The sequence below is a fragment of the Capra hircus genome, chromosome 10 (assembly GCF_001704415.2).
Source record: "Capra hircus breed San Clemente chromosome 10, ASM170441v1, whole genome shotgun sequence".
Lineage (NCBI taxonomy): Eukaryota > Metazoa > Chordata > Mammalia > Artiodactyla > Bovidae > Capra > Capra hircus.
The window spans coordinates 47,133,156-47,153,703 of record NC_030817.1 but is presented as its reverse complement, the minus strand read 5'-3'; the positions used below and the strand labels follow the sequence as shown (position 1 = coordinate 47,153,703).

The 20,548-nt window shown below is 37.9% G+C and overlaps 1 protein-coding gene across 1 annotated transcript in view; it reads right to left on the bottom strand.

Annotated features, from left to right (window-relative positions):
• UNC13C (unc-13 homolog C) overlaps positions 1–20,548 on the bottom strand; it is a 678,662-nt gene that overhangs the window by 382,839 nt on the left and 275,275 nt on the right. The window contains exon 10 of the mRNA XM_005685753.3: positions 11,367–11,586. Coding sequence (XP_005685810.2) covers positions 11,367–11,586 — 220 coding nt within the window. The remainder of the gene's footprint in view (positions 1–11,366; positions 11,587–20,548) is intronic.

Below are 20,548 nucleotides of genomic sequence, written 5' to 3'. Positions count from 1 at the left end.
CCATGAGTGGGGGTAAACTCAGTGTGGCCCAGACACCTCAAGCACTCCCCACACACACCAGTGATACTTGTTTGCAGTGTTTCTCCCTTCACACAGTACAACTGAATAAGTGAGCCTAAATAAGTGACCACCTTCACCCCCTTGTGTCAGGGCGTAAGTTAGATACTGAAGAGACTTGCAAACAGAAGAAGCCAAAATAAACAAAGAGGGAACTGCTTTGGAAGTGACAGGTGCAACATATTAAAACCCTGTAGTTAGCACATTGGATGGGGCCTATAGACCTTGAGAAGAAGTGTAAGCTGGAACAAGGAACTATCTGAAACTGAACTGACCCCACACTGCCCTCAACAGCTCCAGAGAAATTCCTAGATGTGTTTTATTATTATCATTTTTTAATTTAAAATTTTAAGTTATTTATTACTCCTTTAATTTTCATTTTTATAACCTACTATTACCTTGCAAAAAAAAGACCCTATTTTAAAGAAATTTTCATATATATATATATATTCTTATAATCTTTGTGATTTTTTTTTAATATTGTATTTTTGAGAGTCTAACCTCTACTCTAGATTTTTAATCTTTGCTTTTTGGTTCAGTTCAATCGCTCAGTCGTGTCCGACTCTTTGCGACCCCATGAATTGCAGCACGCCAGGCCTCCCTGTCCATCACCAACTCCCGGAGTTCACTCAGACTCATGTCCATCGAGTCAGTGATGCCATCCAGCCATCTCATCCTCTGTCATCCCCTTCTCCTCCTGCCCCCAATCCCTCCCAGCATCAGAGCCTATGTGTTATCAATTTTGTACCATTAAGAATCCAATCTTCAGTAGCCATTTTTACTTAGGAGTGTGATTACTGGCTTGATTGCTCTCTCCCCCTTTTGACTCTCCTTTTTCTCCCCCAGGTCACCTCTATCTCCTCCCTCCCCCTTCTCTTCTCTGCTCAACTCTGTGAATCATTTTGGGTGTTCTGGGCTGTGGAGAACATTTAGGGAACTAATTACTGGCTAGATCTGTCTCTATCCCTTTGACTCCCCCTCTTCTCCTCCTGGTCACCTCTATCTTCTTCCTCCTTCTTCTCTTCTCTATGTAACTTCATGAACCTCTCTGAGTGTTCCAGACTGCGGAGAGCACATAGGGGATTGATTACTAGCTAGACTGCTCTCTCCCCTTTTGATTCCCCCTCTTCTCCTCCTGGTCACCTCTATCTCCCTCTTCCCTCCTCTCTTCTCCATGTAACTCTGTGAAACTCTCTGGGTGTCCCTCACTGTGGAGAATCTTTTCACCATTAACCTAGGTGTTTTATCATGGGTGCAGTATGGATGGAGAAGTCTTGAGGCTACTGTAAGAATAAGACTGAAAGCCTAAGGCAGGAGGCTTAAATCCGAAAGTTGAAAACACCAGAAAACTCCTGACACCAGGGAACATTAATCAACAAGAGCTCATCCAAAAGCTTCCATACCTACAATGAAACCAAGCTCCACCCAAGAGCCAAAAGTTTCAGAGGAAGACATACCAAACTAATTCTCCAACAACACAAGAACATAACCCTGAGCATTAAAATACAGGCAGCCAAAAATCACACGAAACCCACAGACAACTCAAAACTCACTACAGGACATTTTATTGCACTCCAGAGAGAAGAGGCCAGCTCCACTCTCCAGAACATCAACGTAGGCCTCCCTAACCAGGAAACCTTGACTAGCCACTCATCCAACCCCACCCACAGGGCGGAATCTCCATAATAAAGAGGAATCACAAACTTTCAGCATACAGAAAGGCCACCCCCAAAACAGCAACCTAAACAAGATGAAAAGGCAGAGAAATATTCAGAAGGTAAGGGAACGTGATAAATGCACACCAAACCAAACAAAAGAGGAGGAGATAGGGAGTCTACCTGAAAAAGAATTCAGAATAATGATGCTAAAAATGACCCAAAATCTTGAAAACAAAATGGAGTCATAAATAAATAGCCTGGAGACAATGACTGAGAAGATGCAAGAAATGCTTAACAAGGACCTAGAAGAAATAAAAGGAGTCAATCAATAATGAATAATGCAATAGCTGAGATCAAAAACACTCTGGAGGGAACCAACAGTAGAATAACTGAGGCAGAAGATAGGACAAGTGAGGTGGAAGACAGAATGGTAGAAATAAATGAAGCAGAGAGGGAGAAAGAAGGATTAAAAGAAATGAGGACAACCTCAGATACCTCTGGGACAATGTTACATGCCCCAACATTTGAATCATAGGAGTCTCAGAAGAAGATGACAAAAAGAAAGACCATGAGAAAATACTTGAGGAGATAATAGTTGAAAATTTCCCTAAAATGTGGAAGGAAATAGCCAACCAAGTAAAAGAAACCCAGAGAGTCCCAAACAGGATAAACCCAAGGTTAAACAGCCCAAGACACATCAATCAAATTAACGAAGATCAAATATTAAAAGCAGCAAGAGAAAAACAACAAATAACACACAAGGGGATTCCCATAAGGATAACAGCTGATCTCTCAATAGAAACTCTTCAGGCCAGAAGGGAATGGCAGGACATACTTAAAGTGATGAAAGACAAAACCTACAACCCAGATTACTGTACCCAGCAAGGATCTCATTCAAATATGAAGGAGAAATCAAAAGCTTTACAGAAGCAGCAAAAGCTGACAGAATTCAGCACCACCAAACCAGCTTTTCAACAAATGCTAAAAGATCTTCTCTAGACAGGAAAACAGAGAAAAGGTATAAACTCGAACCCCAAAAAATAAAGTAAATGGCAACGGGATTATCAGTTCAGTTCAGCTCAGTCACTCAGTCGTATCCGACTCTTTGTGACCCCATTAATCGCAGCACACCAGGCCTCCCTGTTCATCATAAACTCCCAGAGTCCACTCAAACCCATATCCATTGAGTCGGGAATGCCAACCAACCATCTCATCTTCTGACGTCCCCTTCTCTTCCTGCCCTCAATCTTTCCCAGCATCAGGGTCTTTTCCAACGAGTCAGCTCTTCACATCAGGTGGCCAAAGTATTGGAGTTTCAGCTTCAACATCAGTCCTTCCAATGAACACCCAGGACTGATCTCCTTTGTGATGGACTGGTTGGATCTCCTTGCAGTCCAAGGGACTCTCAAGAGTCTTCTCCAACACCACAGTTCAAAACCATTAATTCTTCGGTGCTCAGCTTTCTTTATAGTCCAACTCTCACATCCATACATGACCACTGGAAAAACCATAGCTTTGACTAGATGGACCTTTGTTGACAAAGTAATGTCTCTGCTTTTTAATAGGCTATCTAGGTTGGTCAAAACTTTCCTTCCAAGGAGGAAGCATCTTTTAATTTCATGGCTGCAATCACAATCTGCAGTGATTTTGGAGCCCCCAAAAATAAAGTCAGCCACTGTTTCCACTGTTTGCCCATCTATTTGCCATGAAGTGATGGGACCAGTTGCCATGATCTTAGTTTTCTGAATGTTGAACCAAAACCTGATAAAGATGCCACAAAAAAAGAAAACTACAGGCCAATATCACTGATGAACATAGACGCAAAAATCCTTAACAAAATTCTAGCAAACAGAATCCAACAACACATTAAAAAGATCATACATCATGATCAAGTGAGCTTTATCCCAGGGATGTAGGATTCTTCAGTATTCACAAATCAATCAATGTGATACACCACATTAACAAATTGAAAGATAAAAACCATATGATTATCTCAATAGATGCAGAGAAAGCCTTTGACAAAATTCAACATCCATTTATGATAAAAACCCTCCAGAAAGCAGGAACAGAAGGAACATGCCTCAACATAATAAAAGCTATATATGACAAACCCACAGCAAATATCCTCAATGGTGAAACATTGAAAGTTTTTCCCCTAAAGTCAGGAACAAGACAAGGGTGCCCACTTTCACCACTACTATTCAACGTAGTTTTGAAAGTTTTGGCCAGAGCAATCAGAGCAGAAAAAGAAATAAAAGGAATCCAGATTGGAAAAGAAGAAGTAAAACTTTCACTGTTTGCAGATGACATGATCCTCTACATAGAAAACCCTAAAGACTCCACCAGAAAATTACTAGAGCTAATCAATGAATATAGTAAAGTTGCAGGATATAAAATTAACACACAGAAATCCCTTGCATTCCTATACACTAACAATGAGAAAACAGAAAGAGAAATTAAGAAAACATTCCATTCACCATTGCAATGAAAAGAATAAAATACTTAGGAATATGTCTACCTAAAGAAACAAAAAAGACCTATATATAGAAAACTGTAAAACACTGGTGATTTAAGAAATCAAAGAGGACACAAAAGATGGAGAAATACACCATGTTCATGGATCAGAAGAATCAATATAGTGAAAATGAGTATACTACCCAAAGAAATCTAGAGATTCTATGTGATCCCTATCAAGCTACCAATGGTATTTTTCAGAGAACTAGAACAAATAATTTCACAATTTGTATGGAAATACAAAAAACCTCGAATAGCCAAAGCAATCTTGAAAAAGAAGAATGGAACTGGAGGAATCAATCTGCCTGACTTCAGGCTCTACTACAAAGCCACAGTCATCAAGACAGTATGGTACTGGCACAAAGACAGAAACATAGATCAATGGAACAAAATAGAAAGCCCAGAGATAAATCCATGCACCTATGGACACCTTACCTTTGACAAAGGAGGCAAGAATATACAATGGAGAAAAGAGAATCTCTTTAACAAATGGTGCTGGGAAAACTGGTCAACCAGTTGTAAAAGAATGAAACTAGAACAGTAACACCATACACAAAAAAACATTCAAAATGGATTAAAGATCCAAACATAAGACCAGAAACTATAAAACTACTAGAGGAAAACATGCAAAACACTCTCCGGCATAAATCACAGCAGGATCCTCTATGATCCACCTCCCAGAATATTGGAATTAAAAGCAAAAATAAACAAATGGGACCTAATTAAACTTAAAAGTTTTGCACAACAAAGGAAACTATAAGCAAGGTGAAAAGACAGCCTTCAGAATGAGAGAAAATCATAGCAAATGAAGGAACTGGCAAACAACTAATCTCAAAAATATACAAGCAACTCCTGCAGCTCAATTCCAGAAAAATAAAAGACCCAGTCAAAAAATGGGCCAAAGGACTAGACAGATATTTCTCCAAAGAAGACATACAGATGGCTAACAAACACATGAAAAGATGCTCAACATCACTCATTATCAGAGAAATGCAAATCAAAACCACAGTGAGGTACCATTTCATGCCAGTCAGAATGGCTGCAATCCAAAAGTCTACAAGCAATAAATGCTGGAGAGGGTGGGGAGAAAAGGGAACCCTCTTACACTGTTGGTGGGAAAGCAAACTAGTACAGCCACTATGGAGAACAGTGTGGAGATTCCTTAAAAAACTGGAAATAGAACTGCCATATGACCTAGCAATCCCACTTCTGGGCATACACACCGAGGAAACTAGAATTGAAAGAGACACATGTACCCCAATATTCATCGCAGCACTGTTTATAATAGCCAGGACATGGAAGCAACCTAGATGTCCATCAGCAGATGAATGGATAAGAAAGCCGTGATACAGATACACAATGGTGTATTACTCCACCTTTAAAAAGAATACATTTGAATCAGTTCTAATGAGGTGGATGAAACTGGAGCCTATTATACAGAGTGAAGTAAGCCAGAAAGAAAAACACCAATACAGTTTACTAACACATATATATGGAATTTAGAAAGATGGTAACAATAACCCTATATCTAAGACAGCAAAAGAGACACAGATGTGTCGAACAGACTTTTGGATTCTGTGGGAGAAGGCAAGGATGAGATGATTTGAGAGAATATCACTGAAACATGTATATTATCATGTGTGAAACAGATCACCAGTCCAGGTTTGATGCATGAGACAGGGTGCTCAGGGTTGGTACACTGGGATGACCAGAAGGATGGGATGGGGAAGGAGGTGGGAGGGGGAGTCAGGATGGGGAACACATGTACACCCGTGGCTGATTAATGTCAATGTATGGCAAAAACACTACAATATTGTAAAGTAATTAGCCTCCAATTAAAGTAAATAAATTTTTTAAAATGTAAAAATGCAAAAAGTAAAAGTAAAAAATGAAAAAACAATAAATGCTGGAAAGGGTGCAGAGAAAAGGGAACCCTTTTACACTGTTGGTGGAATGCAAACTAGTACAGCCGCTATGGAGAACAGTGCAGAGATTCCTTAAAAAAACTTGAAATAGAACCCAGCAATCCCACTGCTGGGCATACACACTGAGGAAACCAGAATTGAAAGAGACACATGTACACCAATGTTCATCACAGCACTGTTTACAATAGCCAGGACATGGGAGCAACCTAGATGTCAATCAGCAGACAAATAGATAAGAAAGCTGTGGTACATATACACAATGGAATATTAGTCAGCTATTAAAAAGAATGCACTTGAATCAGTTTAATAAGGTGGATGAAACTGGAGCCTATTATACAGAGCGAAGTAAGCCAGAAAGAAAAACACCAATACAGTATACTAATGCATATATATGGAATTTAGAAAGATGGTAACAATGACCCTATATGCGAGACTGCAAGAGAGACACAGATGTAAGAGGGAGAAGGCAAGGGTGGAATGATTTGAGAGGATAGCATTGAAACATGTATATTATCCTATGTGAAATAGATCGCCAGTCTAGGTTCGATGCATGAGATAGCATGTTCAGGGCTGGTGCACTGGGATGATCCTGAAGGATGGGATGGGGAGGTGGGAGGGGGGTTCAGGATGGGGATCACATACACCCATGGCTGATCCATGTCAATGTATGGCAAAAACCACTATAATACTGTAATTAGCCTCCAATTAAAATAAATTAAAAAAAGAAAAACAAATATTGTATATTTAATACATATATATGGAATCTAGAAAAGTGGTGTTGATGGACCTATTTGAAGGGAAGGAATGAAGACACAGACATAGAGAACTGATTTGAGGATACAGTGGGGGAGAGAAAGAGGGAGACAAATGGAGAAAGTAGTATCAACATACATACACTACTGTGTGCAATATAGATAGCTGGTGAGAAGTTACTGTATAACATAAGGAGCCCAGTTGGCACTCTGTGATGACCTAGAGAAGTGGGATGAGGGGAGGAGAGGCAGGCTCAATAAGGAGATATATGTATAATTATGGCTGATTTGCATCATTGTATGGCAGAAACTAAAACAACATTGTGAAGTTTAAAAAAAAAAATATCCTTCAGGGTGAGAAACTATTTCTCCATTAGATGTATGTCAATTCTTCCATTATCAAATGCTGTTTCCAAAAAAACAGTAAATGTATTTTCAAGTAACAGGACAGAAATGAGTTAATTTAAGAAAAAGTAGATGAAATCTGGCCACTCCCACTGGCCTGGAGCAAAAAGGGTTGTGACAAGTCAGTGCTCTTCTCTGAAGCTTCTCTGTTTCTCTTTGCTATTCTCCGTTTCTACCTTCTACTTCACATGGATGGTAGCCTTGGGCCAGGAAGGCAGTGAAGTGTAGAACCTCCAAATAAAATCAGCCAGACATGAACTGAGATGAGGCTGTTTGGGGAACTCATCTGACATTTCCATGAATCTCTGAACATGCATGGAGGTATTGCAAAGGTGGGTGGGCTTATCACCTGCTCTAACTTCACTTGACTCCAAGTGTGTAAGTCACAGACCTAATAATCCATAAGACTGAAATCCCAAACTCAAATGAAGTAACTTTAAATATCCTTTATTGTGAATTGGTCATTGGTCAGACCCAAATATAGACTTTCTGCTTCCTTTTGTTTTATTCTGTGTATGTGTGCATGTATATTGACAGATAGCAACATTTTCAGAAAAGAATTAGCAACATAATGAGGGTTCTAGAAATCTAAAAATGATTATTATCTTGTAAAACTATTAAACAAGATAGGAGACAATTTATTAAATATTTTCTTCAAAGGTAAGATTTGGCTTAAAACAATAGAAGTTACTAGAGGTTATTTTGAACCAGTTACTAAAATTGGTTCAATTTTAATTTATAAGCTAGAATTGTCTAATACAAATTGCCTGCCATACTGTTAAATTTTCTCTATGGGTTTTCAAACAGAAATTACATGATAATTTTGAGAAGGAAATTGAAGAACCTCCTATGTTTACAGGAGAATGCATTAGCTATGCTTTCCAACTCTCACTTCTTTAAATTTTTATTCCCTCCTTTTCTTTTGATTTTGGCACACATGGGGTTATTTCAAACAAGGTGCCACCATAAAAACTTTTTTTGCTTAGAGCAATGAAAAGAGAAGTTTCTTAAGGAAACATCACTAATTCTATAGTTCAGTACATTTGCTCTGTCATGTCCTACTCTTTGCGACCCCATGGACTGCAGCACGCCAGGCTTCCCTGTCCATCAGCAACTTCCAGAACTCACTCAAACTGATGTCCATTGAGTCAGTGATGCCATTCAACCATCTCATCCTCCCTCATCTCCTTCTCCTCCTGCATTCAACCTTTTTTAGCATCAGGGTCTTTTCTAGTTGCATCAGTTCTTCGCATCAGGTAGCCAAAGTATTGGAGCTTGAGCATCAGTCCTTACAATGAATATTCAGGGCTTTTTTCCTTTAGGGTTCACTGGTTTGCTCTCTTTGCAGTCCAAGGGACTCTCAAGTGTCTTCTTCAATACCACAGTTCAAAAGCATCAATTCTTCAACACTCAGCTTTCTTTATGGTCCAACTCTCACATCCTTATATGACTACTGGAAAAAACATAGCTTTCACTAGACGGACCTTTGTAGGCAAAGTAAGGTCTCTGCTTTTTAATATGCTGTCTGGGCTTTTCATAGCTTTTCTTCCAAGGAGTAAGGGTCTTTTAATTTCATGGCTGAAGTCACCATCTACAGTGATTTTAGAGCCCAAGAAAATATAAAGTCTGTCACTGTTTCCGTTGTTTCCCTATTTGTCATAAAGTGATGGGACTGAATGCCATGGTCTTAGTTTTTTGAATGTTGAGTTTTAAGCCAGATTTTTCACTATTCTGTTTCATTTTCATCGAGGCTCTTTAGTTCCTCTTTGCTTTCTGTCATAAGGGTGGTATCATCTGCATATCTGAGGTTATGGATATTTCTCCCGGCAATCTAGATTCTACTTCATGCTTCATCCTGCCAGCATTTCGCATGATTTACTCTGCATATGAGTTAAATAAGCAGGGTGACAATATACAGCCTTGGGATACTCCTTTTCCGATTTGAAAGCAGTCTGTTGTTCCATGTCCAGTTCTAACTGTTGCTTCTCGACCTTTATACAGATTTCTCAGGAGGCAAGTAAGGTGGTCTGGTATTTCCACATCTTTAAGAATTTTCCACAGTTTGTTGTGATCCACACAGTTAAAGGCTTTGGCATAGTCAATAAAGCAGAAGTAGATATTTTTCTGGAGTTCTCTTTCTTTTTCTATGATCCCACAGATGCTGACAATTTGATATCTGGTTCCTCTGCCTTTTCTAAATCCAGCTTAAACATCTGATAGTTCTCAGTTCATGTACTATTGAAGCCTAGCTTGGAGAATTTTGAACATTAGTTTGCTAGGACAAGTTTAAATTTTATTGATAGTTATGTGGTAAGTGGTGAAGCTGAATTCATGTATCAGCAAAACCTCTTTCCATTCAGTGTGAGAATGTGAGTTTCAGGGAAATATAAGGAGTTATTAAGGAAAACATCCCTTTCCTGGGAGATACACATCTAATTTCATTTTTTTGTACTGTTTCTGATTCTTCCAGTTTACATACATTTTAATGAATAACTTCAAAGAAAAGCTTGCCACATGTATTTAACCATTACCAAATAAAGCATGCTATCTGAAGAGATGGAAGCAGACTATGAAAATGTTTCCAAAGCTTATGAGTGGGTGGCATCTCTCTTCTCTGAAAGACCTGAAGAATGAGCTCATTTCTTAAGTATGACCTACATCACTTTTTTCTTTAAGATATCTAAGCCATAGTTTCTTTATGGCAATATTTTTTCCTACCTATTTTCTCAAAATATCACTGCCCTAATATGGTTGTTTCTTAAAACACTGGTTCAGAATTCACTTTTAAAAGAGGTAGACTAAAGTGTAATTGTAGGATGGGTTGTTGCAGGTAGCTTGGCTGGGTAATACTGAGTCAGTTTCCCTTCATTATAAGCATTCATTCCTAAGTACACATTTTATGTTTTAAAGGCGTACTATTTTGCTTTAAAACACACATTCATTACCATTAACAGTCTCAATAGATCTGGTTGTATAGGGAGAATACTAATCAGGTAGAGGAAAGTGTACAATGTGTGTGAATTGTTACTACCACAGCCGGCCATACCAGCATTTGCAATTTAATCTCTATTTTGACATTTTCCTCTGTCCTCCCTCAATTTCAGGCAACCCATGCACCTTACACTGACCATATTCAAATAAATAACAAAGGGGACACTATTAAATGTGAAAAACATATTTGGAAATGAAAATCCATGTTTAAATAGAGTTCTTCAGCAGCACTTTTTTAGTTATTTAAAGTCAGCAGACAAATCAATTCAGCAGTGAAAAGTCAATAATATGTGTTTTAGAGTTTTGGCATTTCAGGACCTAATTTAAAGTACCAGTATAAAGGGTTTTCTTTTTTCAGAAATGAAAAATCTAAGATAACCTGTCATAAAAGTCAAAGTGACATGTACTTATTCAGAAATGTAAAAGAATGGAAAAGGCCATTAACATTCACTGAGCATCTACTATGTGCCAGATTCTTTGCAGCAACTTTCCCATTTAGTCTTCAAAGTAAACCACTAAGGTAAATTTTATTATTCCTATTTATTTGAAGGAAGAAAAATGAAGCCCTGAGAAGTTAGAGAAACTTTTTCCAGGTCACCTATCTGGTAAGTTAGATTTGTCTTTGACATTCAGATACACGACCTCCCAATTCCAAGGTCTGCACAGGGGCTGCAGAAGAGCATGGGGCTTGCTTGCAGAAGGCAGAAGTCAAGCAGGCTTGGAAAAGAATTCCAGTTACTGTCACCTCAGGGATGCATCAACCCTGTTTGAGGAACATGACTTTACCTGTTCCCACTGACCATGTGGGGCTATTATGAGATAAAAGTAAGAACACAGATTGGAAGTCACTTTGAAATTTTCTACTTGGGCCAAGTGCCATTGAACTCCAAGTAGTTATTCTGAGGAATCTGACAGTGCCAGGGTAAACAAAGTCAGTTAGGTGATTGATGGGCAATGTGTATAACTTTGTGTGACTGGACAGGATTTGTTGAGAATTAGCAAGGGCTGAAAATATATAGGATGAGACCAGCTCTGCACACCTGCTTCTTCACCTGAGTACTCACTTTGCAAACAGTCAGCATTCAGGAGGTCCTGACACTTTTCGTGGCACTTCACTCCACACTCCGAACACTTCATGCCTTGCCGGGCAATGCCCCATAGGAGCCCTTCACACTCGTAACAGTAGGTAGGTGTTGTAGCCGTCCAGACCTCAAAGTTGTGCGGGGCGGTGGAGGACATGGGGTAGATCAGTGCCTGTAGCGTCTTCTTGAAGACATGTATTTTCTGGGAAGGTGAGAGAAGTTACCAATGTAAGGTACATCAATGGATCTGGAGAAGGCCAACATAAAACAAACCATGTTATCACATTTTCCTGAAAATGTTATTTTGAGAGGACTCTTTAATTATTGATTTAAGTGATGACTGTCATCACAGTGACTCTGCTCAAGTATTCTTCCTTCAATGCTCCAGGGCCCAATTCAGTAATTTGAATACAGAAATTCCCTAATTTTCACATTGGACTGGGCTCCACTGCTGTGCGAGGTTCTTTCATGGCAGCACGGAGCTCTGGTTTCTTGATAGTAACTACATCTTCTATACTGTTACTTCATGAGCACAAGGATGATGAACATCATGCTCACTGCTGGATCAATCCTAATCTAGTCTATGGCATGAGATAGATATTCAGGACACATCAATTCAAAAGTCAAAAGTAATTTATATTACTATCCTTGGTCTAAGTTGGTTCTTGGTAAAATTATAATGTCATGGAAAGTATTCTGAATGTTGATTTTAAACTTCTACAGACACCCCTTACTCCTTCTTTGTATCTTAACCAGGCCTCGCCTCCCTGATTCTAACATGACATTCTCTGTAACATGACACCCCTCCCCAATTCCGTAGTATAATTCTATAGATCTTTCTACAGGGAATTGCTTTCACTGCCTTAAAGGGAGATATATATATATATATATATATATATATATATATATATATATATAATATATATATATATATTTAAATTTATTGGGATATAATTGCTTTGTGATGTTGTGTTAGTTTCTGCTGTATAGCAAAGTGAATCAGCTTTATGTATACATATATCCCCTGCCTCTGTGGTTTCCCTCACCACCCCATCCCACCCATCAAGTCATCACAGAACTGACCTCCCTGTGTTACACAGCAGGTTCCCACTAGCTATCTATTTTACACATGGTAGTGTATATATGTCAGTGCTAATCTCCCAATTAATTCCACTCCTCTCCCCATCGTGTCCACTTGTTCATTCTGTATGTCTCCATCTCTACTCTTGCCCTGTAAATATGTTAATCTGTACCATTTTTCTAGATTCCTTGTATATGCAGTAATATACAATATTTGTTTTCCTCTTTCTGTCTTACTCACTTTGTATGACAGACTCTAGTTCCATCCACATCTTTATAGATGACTGAACAGAGATAATTTTTAACAGTACATGGAAGCCATTGGTGAACTGAGCACTGAACAAGGAGCCCAGAGGCCTGAGCTCCTGAGCACAGGCTCTGTCGCATGACAGTTGAAATGGGCTTCAGAAGGCAGGAGCTGTCTTGTCTCTGATTGTTAGGGCACAACATCTTTTCATGGCATGAAATGAATGTTGTGCTACTTAAGAGTCTTATAATCTATGGAGAGACTTAAATTCTCTAATCCTCAATTTCCTGCTCTACCTGTCTACTGTGTGTTGATGATCAGTGTGACAGTAACAAATACAGCCCATAGACTTCAAACACTGAATAAATGCTAAGTAAGAGTGCTCATACTGCAGATTTGTTTAGATGAGTCTCTTTGCTTCTCATTTCCCACTCTGCTGGTGACTTGCTGGGGAGAAAGACCAGCACTCTCTGAAGTTACATTTATAAATAATTCCCCACAGCCACCTGATGCCTGATGAATAGTTGTTTACATAAATCCTGTAGGAGTCTAGCTGATAAGCAACAATAGAAGGGAAGTGCTTGTGTTTTTCATTAATCATCCTTAAGTCTCATTTCAGAGTATCTTCCCACAGTGTTGAAATGGCTACCTTTCTATTATTCTTCAATTCCAAAGTATGGAAACAGCACTTTTCCTTTTATCAGTAATTCGCCTCACCAGGCGTTTCCCTAGAATATGTCTGGTAATGGTACAAGGAGTTTCCGTACCAGGAAGCTGATCTTCACTAAAATTGTTTCTATCTTTTTCTGTCTTTTAAAAACCAAGATCCAGCCTTGCTACTCAGTGAGTGTCTGATCAAATTTCTTTACATTTCAAGTGAGTCTACACACCAACAGTGTGTTCAAAATATGGGAACTTCTCAAGCAGGGGAACCCTGTGTTAGCGTTTACATAGAACAAGTGGATCCATCACTTTTCAATAAAGATAATCTGAGTCAATAAATCTCTTGGTTTCATTCTGTAATGAAGATGTCATGTCTTGAAAAGAACTGTTAAGAATTCTATTAGATTTAGAAGCATGTATTATTCATCTTTGCCTCCCCTTTACTGCCTTGCAGAGTGATATTCAATATCTTTGAAGTGAACTGAATGATTCTTGGCATAAAAGATATACCATTAGTTCTACATAGACAGTTTTATGTTCTGAGCTGAGGGCCTGGGGGACTGTGTGATGTGTGTGTGTGTGCATGGTACAGAATTGTTGGTTTAGCTAAAAAAAAAAAAAACGAAACACCAAGATTGGAGTTCAGGTATATTTGCAATTGCATAATTTGTTATCTTAGGAGGGGGAAAGAACAACAATTCTAACTGGAACACTAGGTAGGAATAGAACAGAGTCTGCTACTGAACCTAAGAAAAGAGAGAGATACATATTAACTTAGAAAGCAGAGTTGGGCAGATTCTTTACTAGCTGAACCACAAGGGAAGCCCAAGAATACTGGAGTGGGTAGCCTATTCCTTCTCCAGCAGATCTTCCTGACCCAGATCTTCCTGAACCGGGGTATCCTGCATTGCAGACAGATTCTTTACCAATTGATCTATCAGAGAAGCCAGAGCTAGGCAAGCAGTTGCTTTCTAATACGAATTTATCCAGACAATTTAAATTTAATGATTAACACATTTAATCTAATCCTTTATGTCCCTTTTCTTTTTATTGAATTCAAGTGATATACAATCAGTCCTCTAAATTTTTAGGCTATAGTATTAATATAAGGAACACTTGCTAAAATATTACACATGTTGAAGGAAAACAAGTGAAAGATGGTTTTGATAGACAGCTGAGAAGGTTTCATTGAAATTGAAATGTTTGTTTTGGTTAAAGAGTCATGGTCCATTTCACGAGAAGAGAAGCTAATTTCAAAAAAGAAGAAACATGGAAAATTTATCAGACAGCACATCAAAAATCAATTGAATAGGGCATTAAAATAAACCATAACATTTGAAAGCTATAGAAGCTGGACAAAAACATAAGATACTTCACTAGAGGGTATATGTCCCCAGTCTTAAGAAAATGAAAATATGAGTTTTACATTCTTGATTTTGGGGATATGGGCATGTGTTTACTAAAGCTGAAAATCACTCTAAAATAAATGGTTTATGAAAATATTTCTTATTCCAGCAAAGCATAAGAGAGAATGACGGTCAGTATAGAAATTCAGGAAATCAATAGCTAAGGAAAGCATGGAAAAATAAATCTGATATGATCATCTCAGGGGAATATGGTATACTGAGGGAAAGAGTGTATTTTTAGCAGCAAAATAACAGCAGATCAAATAAGATGACAACAACATAGCTTTTGTGGAGTAAGGTGAAAACCTAGGATATGGGGCACTGAATAAGAACAAAAGAGACGAAAACAAAAGAAAGCCCTAAAATGAGCCATGGGAAATGGAAGTCTGCCACTTACCTTGGATTAAGAAATGATTAACGAGAAGAGAAAAAATATACACATATATACCCACACATACAAGCACTCAGAGTAGACAGAAAGGTAACTTGTGCAGGAAATAGGATGCTAGCTGATGTGAAAGGATGGGGACTGGGAATCATGTTATCAAGACAGGGTCTCTGGCCTAGGTAAATAAGGAACCAGACGTATGGAGAAGATGGTTCGAAGAACAAGCAGAATCCTAATTACTGGAATTAGGACTGATGAGTGGATTCAGAGATTTGGGAGACTTGCCACTAATCTATTCTAAATGTTTCTAAACTTTTCAAATCTTGTACAGTCAAAGTATTATTATTAGCTAAAATGTATGTTGGGATAATAATAAAATCTATGCTCACTGCAGAAGTAATTTATAAACCGAAAAAGCACTAAAATAAAAAATAGCTTAATCTTTCAAATTTAGGCATAGTTTGACCCATATTCTTCCAGTAATTTTTATATTTATAGTCAGGACATGAGGCTTTTTCAGAGAAGTAAAAAATAATAACAATTACTTTTATACTACTGAAGTGATTTCAGAAAATACGGCCATTTTATTGTGTTTCAACAGTGCCTTGATCTGTAGAAATGAGAACAAGGAACACCATCACTCAGATAAGACTTAGTAACCAAGTATGACCTATGGACTACAAAGGGGAAGATGCACATATTTTATACATAGATTTTGTTTAAAATTCCTGCTCTGAGAAACTGAAATTTAAAGCAAGTTGCTCTACTAAATCACTTCCTGAACAATTAGGACTCTGGAATTGCCTTTCCTATTGACAGCTATATGGGGAAATCAGAATGAGTCCAAGAAATAAAGCAGTCAAGCCTCCTACCGAGAACAATTACCAGTGTTTTGGGGCCACCAAAATTCCAATCTACCAACTGTTGACACTTAAACCAGGAACAAAGCTTGGCTGCCTCCATTTGCCACATACCTTTTCTCTCCCCCCGCCCCCATGTTAACCAATGACTCAACTAATAAAGTTCTATTTTTCTTCTCATACTCCCTCATAGGAATATGCAAACCATCATTTTCTTATACTTAAAAACAATCACATTTTGATAATTCTAGGGAAAAAGTATGCTTTCCGTTTTGAAGTGTATTTCATGTGCTTAATGGATGCTTTTTAGAAAAGAATCAATTTACTACCCTCTATGGTTTTTCCAGTGGTCATGTATGGATGTGAGAGTTGGACTGTGAAGAAGGCTGAGCGCCGAAGAATTGATGCTTTTGAACTGTGGTGTTGGAGAAGACTCTTGAGAATTCCTTGGACTGCACGGAGATCCAACCAGTCCATTCTGAAGGAGATCAGCCCTGGGATTTGTTTTGAAGGAATGATGCTAAAGCTGAAACTCCAGTACTTTGGCCGCCTCATGCAAAGAATTGACTCATTGGAAAAGACTCTGATGCTGAGAAGGATTGGGGGCAGGAGGAGAAGGGGACGACCGAGGATTAGATGGCTGGATGGCATCACCGACTTGATGGACATGAGTCTGACTGAACTCCGGGAGATGGTGATGGACAGGGAGGGCTGGCGTGCTGTGATTTATGGGGTTGCAAAGAGTCAGACACAACTGAGCGACTGAACTGAACTGACTGATGTATCATTTGCTATTTCTGGACAAAAGCATCAGAAAGATTTGCAGAGCAAAGGTTAGATAAATGTGCCCTTTTAAATTTGTTATGAGGGCAGAACAATGGTAGAATAAGATCCTGAGCATAAAAACAGACATAATTTCATGACTGATTTTTTAATCAGACTAATCATTACGTAAGATTGACACCAGAAGGTAAAATTACTCAGGCAAAATTTTTACAGCAGAATGTACAGAGACTAAAAGTTATGTGCCTCTACATGGAATACTTTATGTAATTTGTTCTTACTCACATCGTTTTAGTCACATTACCACTGACTTAAGTAACTAATAGATTGAGTCCAAATAAAGAGTGTAGAACAGTGATAAAATAGATGATTCAATAATTTAAGAAGAGGGCAATACAGGATATACATTTTAAAAGATAATTTTTTGCTGTCTCGCATACAGGGTTATCCTTACCATCTTTCTAAATTCTATATATATGTGTTAGTATACTGTATTGGTGTTTTTCTTTCTGGCTTACTTCACTCTGCATAATCAGCTCCAGTGATATTGAAACATGTATACTATCATGTAAGAAACGAATCGCCAGTCTATGTTCAATACAGGATACAGAATGCTTGGGGCTGGTGCACAGGGATGACCCAAAGAGATGATATGGGGTGGGAGGTGGGAGGCGGGTTCAGGATTGGGAACTCATGTACACCCGTGGCGGATTCATGTCAATGTATGGCAAAACCAATACAGTATTGTAAAGTAAAATAAAGTAAAAAAATAAAATAAAATAAATTAAATTAAAAAATAAAATAAAATTGTAAAGAGAACAAGTGAATAAGACATAAGAACAATGAGAAAGGTGAACACCTGTAATGATCCAGAGAAAATAACTACTATCAGAAAATTAATGGAAGGGTCAGTACAGGACATCTTAAACAATGGTATAATATCACAGTAAAAGTGCTATACTATGATGGAATCACAAAAGGTTAATTTGAATAAAAAAGTATTATGAAGTATGGCATGAGAAAGACCACCTAAAAATGACAAAGCTAGTAGCCAGATGCACAGTCTATTTGTCATCATCACTGGATAGTATCACTGGTTTGCCTATGGCCACATAGCAATTGTATGCCATTGTTGCCAGCAAAAAGCATTCTGTGGTTACACTGATTGCAAGGGGAAAAATGTGTAACTTGCATTCAGTGAGAGAGATAATTTTGCTCTTGCTACAGAAGTTGACCAGCATCTTTGGAGTCACTATGGAGGATATCCAGGCATCAACAAAGGCCAATTTTCCAAGGATTAAGATGAGAATGTGAAGGTGAGGGTCATTGCAGAAGAGAACAATCAGACCAAGGTTTCCCACAGTGGTGATGAGGTATATCACCAAGACCAACAAGAACAAGGGGATTTGCCACTGTGGTTAATACTTAAGTCCTGTGAGAAAAAACTCCATCAGCAATGTTGCTTTTTTCATTTCTGTATCCTTAATAGATGGTCTAGAAAACAATGCAGTAAATGTGAAAAGAATATATATCAGAAGATTAAAAAAAAGATTTAGTTAGGCTAATATAAATAAAACCGTAAACTAACAAAAAAAAAGATAATTTTGTTTCATGCCAATACATGACAAGGAATTTGATCTGATAACAAATTAGGACAAATTTGTCATGTACTATAAGTATTGGTTTTTCTCCAATTCAAGCTTTCAATGAATATATATACATAAAGAAAGTGGTATAAGATAAGTAACTTATTAAATATAAGAGGCCAAAAATAATGTGAAATTCTCCACTGGGGGAAAGTTTGGACATTTTATTGTGGAAAGGTCTAGTTCTCATCAGTTGGGGCAGAGACTGAGTTTTTATAAATCTTCTGATAGAGGTCATGAAAGAGGATTCGGATACTATAAAAGAAAATGAGGGAAAGGGGTGAGCATCTCTCCTAAAGGGAACCTATTCTACTGTTCTCTTTTGTAACTAAGAAAGTCACTCATGCATCTATGGAAAGCTGTGTGGTAAAAGCAGACAATCATAAAAATAATAACTAATATTTACTATATATTTATGTGTCCAAGGGGCTCCCCTGGGGGCTCAAACAGTAAAGAATTTGCCTGTAATGGGGGAGACCCAGGTTCGATCCTTGGGTCAGGAAGAGCCCCAGGAGAAGGCAGTGGCAACCCACTCCAGTATTCTTGCCTGGAGAATTCCATGGACAGAGAAGCCTGGTTGGCTACAGTCTATGAGGTAGAAAGAGTTGGACATGACTGAGCAAGCAACACTCACTTTTCACCATGTGTCCAAAATGGTTGAAGTGCTCTCAATTTATCTCATTTGATTTCCCCAAAAATCTTCTAGAAATATTAGCATATTCATTTTGTATATTGAAAAACTAATCAGGCAACCTAGCCAGAAAAAACAAAAAATATTTTACTGTTTTTTGTGGGAAAAAATAAAACATTTTACTATATAGAAGGGGCTCAAAAGAAACAGATTCCCCAGTTATCTCAGAAAGTTTTTTAAAAGGATCTTAATGACAAAATTACAAAAGTGGAATCTCTGGAAACCTAGGAGATATGTTTGGAATTCAGTTAAAGTCCATGGGCTTTGACCTTGGGCTTTTCATATCATTTTCAGACATGACATTAAGACTTGCCTCCTACCTAATGTGGGCACTGAGGGCAGTAATCAAAGCCTAAGCACTTTCAGATCTCTCTCTATATATGTGTGTGTTTGTGTGTGTGTGTGTGTGTGTGTATGTGCACATGTGCGTGTGTGTGTGTGTATTTAAGACAGGATTATTAATCAACTTTAAAATTTGAAAAGTATTTAAATTAAACATTTAAAAATTATCTACTTTATTAAAATAAATAGTATAGATAACTTCAATCTAATTAATGGAAAACAGGGAAAGTAAAGAAAACTCAATCTACAGAAAATAAACCTAGAAAGGAAATAGAGTAAAATGAAGAGAAATAGTAAATTTAAAAAAGTAATAGAACTAATTCACCCACAAAACAGAATTCACCCATAAAAAGGAAAATTCTGAAATTACATTTTAAAATCAAGTTGTGCAATTTACAAATTCAATGCAATCCCTGTCAAGCTACCAGCCACATTTTTCACAGAACTAGAACAAATAATTTCAAGATTTGTATGGAAATACAAAAAACCTCGAATAGCCAAAGCAATCTTGAGAAAGAAGAATGGAACTGGAGGAATCAACTTGCCTGACTTCAGGCTCTACTACAAAGCCACAGTCATCAAGACAGTATGGTACTGGCACAAAGACAGACATATAGATCAATGGAACAAAATAGAAAGCCCAGAGATAAATCCACACACATATGGACACCTTATCTTTGACAAAGGAGGCAAGAATATACAATGGAGTAAAGACAATCTGTTTAACAAGTGGTGCTGGGAAAACTGGTCAACCACTTGTAAAAGAATGAAACTAGATCACTTTCTAACACCGTACACAAAAATAAACTCAAAATGGATTAAAGATCTAAATGTAAGATCAGAAACTATAAAACTCCTAGAGGAGAACATAGGCAAAACACTCTCAGACATAAATCACAGCAGGATCCTCTATGATCCACCTCCCAGAATTCTGGAAATAAAAGCAAAAATAAACATATGGGATCTAATTAAAATTAAAAGCTTCTGCACAACAAAGGAAAATATAAGCAAGGTGAAAAGACAGCCTTCTGAATGGGAGAAAATAATAGCAAATGAAG